Below are 7,770 nucleotides of genomic sequence, written 5' to 3'. Positions count from 1 at the left end.
AAAAAAAAAAAAAAAAAAAAAGAAGAACGAAACGAAGCAGCTGCGTCAAGCAGCTGCTGTAAAGGGGGGATGAGGGGCGGCGGACGCGTAGCTGGAGGCGTGGGATGGATGAGTGGATGATTAGGGGAGGTGGAAGCGTATTAGAGCTTGATTAGGCTTTAAAAAGGGAAGAAAAACGAAGAATGGAGATGGAGAGAAACCCAGAAAACAGAGGAGGAAATTTTTGGAGAATTCGAGTTTTTGGTTGCTTAAAATTGGACATCAATCGAGGGTAAAGGAAGAGGGGTTGTTGCTGAGGAATCTTTTGAGGAAAGGATACGGCCCCGAGCTGAATCGGACGGTAATTCGAAGGTAACGAAAAAAAACCCATATCACCGAACCTTTAAATCTCGATATCTTGATTCATACTAATTCGAAGGTAACGAAAAAAAACCCATATCACCGAACCTTTAAATCTCGATATCTTGATTCATACTGCATAATAAATTATGAAAAAAAACCCATATCACCGAACCTTTAAATCTCGATATCTTGATTCATACTGCATAATAAATTATGAAATAAAACCCATATCACCGAACCTTTAAATCTCGATATCTTGATTCATACTGCATAATAAATTATGAAATAAGGCTTGTTAGAACCGTAGTTAGGAGATCTATAAAGTTGTAGAAGAAATCAGCAAGAAATTCGAGCGGTAGAGATGAAATTTTTGCTTCGGGACACAACGGGTATTAAGGAAAAAGATTGGAAAAAAATTGCAGGGAGGAGAGGTTGAAGACGAGCGCGTGAAGGACACGCGAGGCGCGTGGGAGGCCGCGAGTGGAAGTGCGACTGTGCGAGGATCAGGCGCGTGAGAAAACGAACATTGACCTTGTGTTGGCGCGTGAGGGCGCGTGCGAAGGTATTTTTGCTCCCGGTTTGTCCCGTTCGACTCCTTTTGACCTGTCCTACCAAAATTGGTCTATACTTATGTTGAAATTGATAAAATATAGGTCTAATAGGAAGGAATTGTGTTGAAATACTATTAAACGTACATTCAAGGGGAAAAAGGAGTTCGAAACCAAGTAAGTAGCGTATCGACCTTTGAACTCGTTCTTAACTTCTTTTACAACATGTGAGTATGTTGTTTACCTGATTAAGAGCTTAATAAGTTATGATGAACTTTGATGATATTTAGTGTTTATTGTATATTGTGACTGCTTGCCTGTGATGTAAGCGTGATATAAATGATTGTCAGAATGTTCTACGTGTTGATCATGATACATGTATGGAAGCATGCAGTAACTGTGAGTATGTTATGCATGTTAATGGAAAGGTTATGACTCTAGATATGCTTATTGGTGGTTGAGCTATGGCTTATTTATATGAGTATGATAGTCTACTAATTCCCGCGGAGTTCCTGGCCAACGCGCTGTGTGCTAAGTCAGGGAGCAGGAGTACTCCTGACCGTTGGTATATGAGATAAACAGGCCGCCAGAGCAATTAGTAGATGGGCCGTATTTGACCGAGAGCGAGTCTTACATACGAGTCCGAAAATTCTAGATAAGCATATCGAGAGAGAGTCAGTAACCTAGCTGGAGGTAGCTGAGATACCTCATTAACGAACAGATGACCCTAGTAAGAGAACTAGGAGTCAGTGATGAATAAAACATAAAAACACCTGAAAAGATTAGTTATGAACCTGTGAATGATAAACTAGCTACTTACTGAGTATTCTAATTACTCATCAGAATTATTATAACTTTTCTTTCCAGATGTAGATGCTGCAGGCCAGCCGAGGACGAGACCAGCGGGCTAGAGACTACTGGGAATCCATGTCTGGGTCTGTTATGTAATTATGTTTCCGTTGTCAAGAATTTACCTTGGTCGTTTTAAGTTTTTTAAAAGTACTGTTTTTTTTAATATTTTACTGGATGTTTTTTTTTGAAATACTTGAAATTTTATGATTGGATATCAGAGTCTCTTAATTATTGTCGATGTTAACTCCTGTTAATCGTTGACGATAAGCGGGTCTTACATTATTAAAGACCCATGGAAAGATCTAAAATTGTTGTTTATATGCTAAGGTCAAAACTAAAGTAGGATTTAAAACTGATATCAAAACTAAAGTAGGATTTAAAACTGATATCAAAACTAAAGTAGGATTTAAAACTGATAAAAGTATAGACTAGTTTGGAATGGTTGTTGAATCATTCAGAATTCTTATGAAATTCTAGAAGATAGAAGCCATGATTTTGTGGTATACATTTCACACGTGTAACAAGACTTTAAAGATTGGAAGTTTACAGATTAAAATATTACTAAAATATAGGATAACAGGGATTGATCTAAGAGTGCTTGAATTTTTCTTTCCTTTTTATATTCCGAAGTGAAACCCAACGAAATAGTCAACTCTTTGAACCATCCTTTTCCAGGATTAATTAATCTAATGGCTCGTAATTATGGGGATGCCTCAATAATTTTAGTAATTAAAGTAATCAATATTCAGGCTTTGATTTTTTTGGTCTTATTTTTTTATTTGAAAAAAACGAAAGTGTTAATTAAAAAAAAAATGTTTTTGTGATATTTATTCCCTAAAATTTTGGTCTAAAAAACCCAAAATAATAATAATAATAATAATTATATATATATATTCTCCTTGCTCAAGGTTATATACTGTGAGCGGTTCTTGTTTCCCTCTTGTTTGTTTATATAACGTCTCTTTCAAAAATTTCTTTACGAGAGATTTTTTTTTAGCCAAATGAGAAATCACTAATCCAATTCCAACATTTTGCATTTAGACCCCTCAATCTCTAGCTTTTTACACCAACTCACCTCTCCTTTTTGGCCCCACTCCCTTTTTTTTTCTTTTTTTTTTTTAATTTTAATTTAATTTTATTTATTTATTCAATTATCAGCAATATCTGATCATATATTTTTTTGGACCACAAAATGCCTCCTATCAACAAAATATAAAGGTCCCACACCTCTATTTTTTACTATTATTATTATTTTCCTATAAAAATAGTTTGTTCTTTTTTCTTTTTCTTTTTATCCCATTAAAATATTTCAGCCTGCCTTTTAATTTATATTTATTTGATCTCGAAGGCAAAAAATAATTTATATTACTCAATTCAATTTAAATAAAAGTATTATTTTCTCAAATTTCCTTAATTTTTTTTATATTATTTTCTCAAATTTCTTTAATTTTTTTTATAAATAAAATGAGACCATAAAGATAGGTAAGGAAGATGAAACGATGCCTCATATTTATAAAAAATTATACTATATATTTATTTTCAAAATTTATTTTAAACCGTATATTTAAGAAAGTCTTATTATCCGTATAAAAGTTTAGAATTTAAATTGATTTAATTGTTAATTAAAATGAGAATTCAATAAAAATCCTTGGCTCATAGAAAAAAAGTTATTGTTATTATTATTATTATTATTCAATAACGCGTATAAATAAATATCTGTATAATTTTTCCATACATTGTACATCTTTTTTTAATATTTAAATAAATATCACATTTAAATACATGTGAAACTTGAAAAAGTGGAAACATTCAGTATCTTAGGGCTATCCTGAAAATTATCTTAGGACCTTTTCTAAATATAATAATAAATAAATAAATAAATAAAATATAATAAAGACATTCTCTTCACTTGGTCAGATTCAATTATTATCTATTTAACCGAAATAAATTCTATTATTTAGTCTATTTATTAAATAAATCCAAATTTAGTTTATTTTATTATGGTATACAATTAAATAAAATAAAATTAAGAAAGAAAATTTAAGAGATTTTGTCAACATTAATAAATCATATAAGTCCAAATTAAATGTTGTTTTTAATTTAATTTAATTTTCTTTGCGATGACACGTGTACTATATTTGGAAACAGAATAAAAAATGAAAGATGTTTAATAATAGAAGAAAATTTAATATTAAATCAATACCAAAATTAAATACGTTTTTAATATAGTTTAGATATAATTTTCTTCACCTTTTATTAAAATTAATAAATTAAGTAAAAGCATGAAGAAAATTATGCCACCAAATAAGAGAAGGAAAATTTGGGTCGAGGCCTCATATATCTTGATGCCATCTCGAGTCTCGAGATGTCGTCGACCATTGCAACTCACTTGTCAGGCCATCGAGAACGGGCCCGCGTGTTGCTCATCTTATTGGGACTTTTCAAACATTCATCCATCTGGGTTCTATCGAGGCATTGGCTTTCTCGTGCCCATATCGTGTCATTTACGGATACAATGCCAGATAGCAAGTGTATGTAGTAATTTCCAACACGCGGGCTTGCGCAATATTGAACAATAAAAACAAGTACAAAAGACCAAGAAAAAAAGTCAGACAGAAGCCAAAAGGAAGCTTAACCTCCAATAAGAGAGAAGGAAAGCTTGGCCAAAGCCGAGGTTCCCTAACTCGACACAAGTCAGAAGTCCAACCTAAGTCCTCTTTTAACCTAATTAAAAAAGGAATCACGAAAAATTCTACCAAGGTCATATAAAAATCTTATTACATTAAATTTCTCATAACCAATTATCAAATTCGTCCATACATGCTTTTCTTAACAGTAAGATACATTCTTTCCCTTGAAACAAATTTTATCATTGTTGTCGATGAACATCATGTATGTTTTGTTAACGCTATCAAATTTGTAACCATCCAAGCCCACTGGTAGCATATATTGTCCTTTTTGGACATTCCCTTTCGAACTTCCCCTCATAGTTTTTAAAACACGCCTGTTAAGAGAAGCTTACTCCACAACCTTACAAAAAATGCTTCGTTCCCTTCTCCAACCGACATGGGATCTCACAATCCACCCCATTCGGGGCCTAGCACTCTCGCAGGCACTCGTTCCACTCTCCCATTTACGTGGAATCTCACAAAATTAATAATATAACCGAAAATTTACAATATTAAAAATTAAAATATCTTGATTTTTGTGTTAGAGGTAATAAATGCATTTTGTTTAATTTAAGTAATAATTAGATACATGGTTGTTGGAGTATTTTGAATGAGTCCTTAAAATTTTATAATACACATTATGTAAGGTTGATGGATGTCGTATTCACATTTAATGTATTATAGCGGTGGTACCTTAATTTTATATTACACTATTTGAGAAAATAATAAATATTTAATGATTAAAAAAAAAGAAAAGGGAATTTGTTAAAATTTGATTTTCAATTTCAACTGCCGTAAGGGAGATACGCGGTCCTGAATTCTCCCAATAAAAGGGGCGGCCGCTAGGTTTTCCATCTCAAACGAGTTCTTCTCTTCATCAAATCGTCATAGCCATTTCTATATTTTCAATCTATCGATCGTTTCTTTTCTCTCTCTAATCCCTGTTCTTAGATTTTAGCGGTTGAATTCGGATCTCGGTTTGAAATTTTGGCGTTGATTTAGGTGAGTGGGTGATCGGTGTGGTGTGAATTGAATTGGGGGGAATTCTTTTTGGAGTTCTGTGAATTTTGATTTGGTTGAAGGGGGATTATTGATTGAGTTATTTAATTTGTTTGTTCGATTGGGGAATTTGGCGATTAGGGTTTTGGGTTCGTGATATGTGAAAGGAGTTTTTTCGTGTGAAGATGCCAGCTACTGATTATCAGGGTTCATCGGCTGCTTGGGGTGTTCGGCGAGATCAGCTTTACGCTATGACTGATTCTCCGACGTCTCATGAACATGATCTTGACGGGTTTCAGAGGCAAGTTGCTGATCGGTTCTTAGAGCTTGCGTCGGTTGGTGCTGATGATTTGCTTTCCTTGTCTTGGGTTCAGAAGCTTTTGGATTCGTTTTTGTGCTGTCAGGAGGAGTTTAAGCTCATTCTCGACAGCCAAAAATCTCTAATCTCTAAAGCTCCATTGGATCGATTGGTTGCTGATTATTCGGAGCGTAGCGTTAAGGCGCTTGATGTGTGTAATGCCATTCGTGATGGGGTTGAGCAGCTGCGGCAGTGGCAGAAGCTCTTGGAGATTGTTGTCAGTGCGTTGGACAATTGTAATCACCAGAAAACTCTTGGGGAGGGCCAATTTCGTCGGGCTAAGAAGGCCCTCACCGATTTGGCTATCTGTATGCTTGATGAGAAAGATTCGCATACCTCTTTCCTTGCCCACCGCAACCGTTCTTTCGGACGGAACAATGTCACGAAAGATTCACGGTCTTTGGGCCACTTTCGATCTCTGTCATGGAGCGTTTCGCGGTCGTGGTCGGCAGCACGGCAGCTACAATCGATTGGTAACAATTTGGCGGCCCCTAAAGCGACTGAGCTTTTGGCTACTAATGGGCTTGCAGTTCCTATTTTCACCATGAACATGGTGTTATTGTTTGTAATGTGGGCGCTGGTAGCGGCTATTCCTTGCCAGGATCGGGGTTTGCAGGTTCATTTCTCGTTGCCTCGGAGTTTCCCATGGGCGGCTCCAATCCTTCAACTCCATGATCGAATTGTGGAGGAGTCCAGGAAGAGAGATCGAAGGAATTCCTGTGGGCTGTTGAAGGAGATTCATCAGATCGAAAAGTGCACGCGTCTCATGAATGATTTGGCGGATGCAGCTCAGTTCCCGTTGGCTGAGGAGAAAGAAGCAGAGCTGAGACAGAGAGTGCAAGAGCTAACCGGGGTTTGTAATACTCTGAGGACTGGATTGGACTCAATGGAGCGGCAGGTGAGGGAGGTTTTTCACAGGATTGTTCGCAGCAGGACTGAAGGGCTAGACTCTTTGGGACGAGCTAACCACTCTGAATAGAATCGTTGGAGTTTCAGAAACATGTTCTACTTGGGTTTTCATGGTTTCTAGGAATAAGAGAAAGAACAGAGGATGGAAATATGAAGACGAGAGTGACGATTATGAAATGGTGAGGGGACTCTGTATTTATTTACTCATAGCATATATTGTGTAAAGAAATTTGGATTTGAAAACATTGGCATGGATCTTCTCCATCGACGTCGTGGTAATGTCATATTTATCAGCCCATGGCTGACATGTATCGTTCATTGTTACACAGTTGTCTGTTGATCCATGTTTTATACGAACTCTACTGCAAAAGATGACATTATTGTCAAAATTTTCATTTGTTTCTGTCAATTTAGACATGCTCCGTGTGTTCTTCTTCTAGATCTTGTGAGAAAATCTTAGAGTTCGTGCACTCTGGAAATCTTATTTGTTTCAGGGATAGCTTCTGTAAAACTCTCTTCCATCCCGTTGTAATTGGGATCTCTTACTTGTTTTATGAGATGAGAAGGGGAACTTCCTCTCTTCTCCTTCCCAATAAACCTCCTAGGGAAGTATGATATAATCATTTCGGACGCCGAAGTCTTCTTCGATCCTTTTGGATTGATTTGCATATAACGTTTTGATGCACTGTAAAGACAGAATGAAGTGTTGCTGCTACGGCTGTTTCCACGAACAGAGGATCAAAATTTCAGTGGAACATGTTACGCAATGACAAAGCAGTTTTTCAAACAAACCCATTAGTATTTTTGTTGTTTCTGACCAGATCAATGAATGTGTTTTAGTTTGTCTGAATTTCTTTGTTAAGTTGCCCAATAGGATGGGAGAATCTATCCTGCATCACTCTGGTTTGTGGCTACAATGAAGGATATGGTGGTTGGATTCTACGCTTCGAGTCGTGTTCCTCGTCAGCGGAACATCGTTACTGACAGAATGGAAGGTATTGTGTGGAAGCTTTGACAATTGGTAAGCATACTGATCTTCCTCATCTGATTACTTTATTACAGAGATCTGATATTGATTTGGTCATCCTCAGGA

General features: G+C 36.0%; 1 protein-coding gene and 1 long non-coding RNA gene across 2 annotated transcripts; both read left to right on the top strand.

Moving 5' to 3' along the window:
• The first annotated feature begins 231 nt into the window (after positions 1 to 231).
• Positions 232 to 1,795, top strand: LOC111464029. Its single transcript, XR_002713977.1, has 4 exons — positions 232 to 351; positions 765 to 904; positions 996 to 1,067; positions 1,758 to 1,795. It is a non-coding gene; the product is annotated as an uncharacterized LOC111464029 (long non-coding RNA).
• A 3,396-nt stretch (positions 1,796 to 5,191) lies between these two features.
• On the top strand, positions 5,192 to 7,094 carry LOC111463959 (UPF0496 protein 4-like). Its single transcript, XM_023107999.1, has one exon. It carries the CDS (start codon positions 5,596 to 5,598, stop codon positions 6,745 to 6,747), a length of 1,152 nt encoding a protein of 383 aa, XP_022963767.1. The 5' UTR covers positions 5,192 to 5,595; the 3' UTR covers positions 6,748 to 7,094.
• The last annotated feature ends 676 nt before the right edge of the window (positions 7,095 to 7,770 follow it).

This window comes from Cucurbita moschata, unplaced genomic scaffold (genome assembly GCF_002738365.1).
Source record: "Cucurbita moschata cultivar Rifu unplaced genomic scaffold, Cmos_1.0 Cmo_Scf00002, whole genome shotgun sequence".
NCBI lineage: Eukaryota > Viridiplantae > Streptophyta > Magnoliopsida > Cucurbitales > Cucurbitaceae > Cucurbita > Cucurbita moschata.
Note: the sequence above shows the minus strand (reverse complement) of the source record. Positions and strands in the feature narration are given on the sequence as shown.

Coding starts and splice junctions, on each gene's coding strand:
- LOC111463959 (XM_023107999.1), top strand. CDS start 5,596: ATGCCAGCTACTGATTATCAGGGTTCATCGGCTGCTTGGGGTGTTCGG.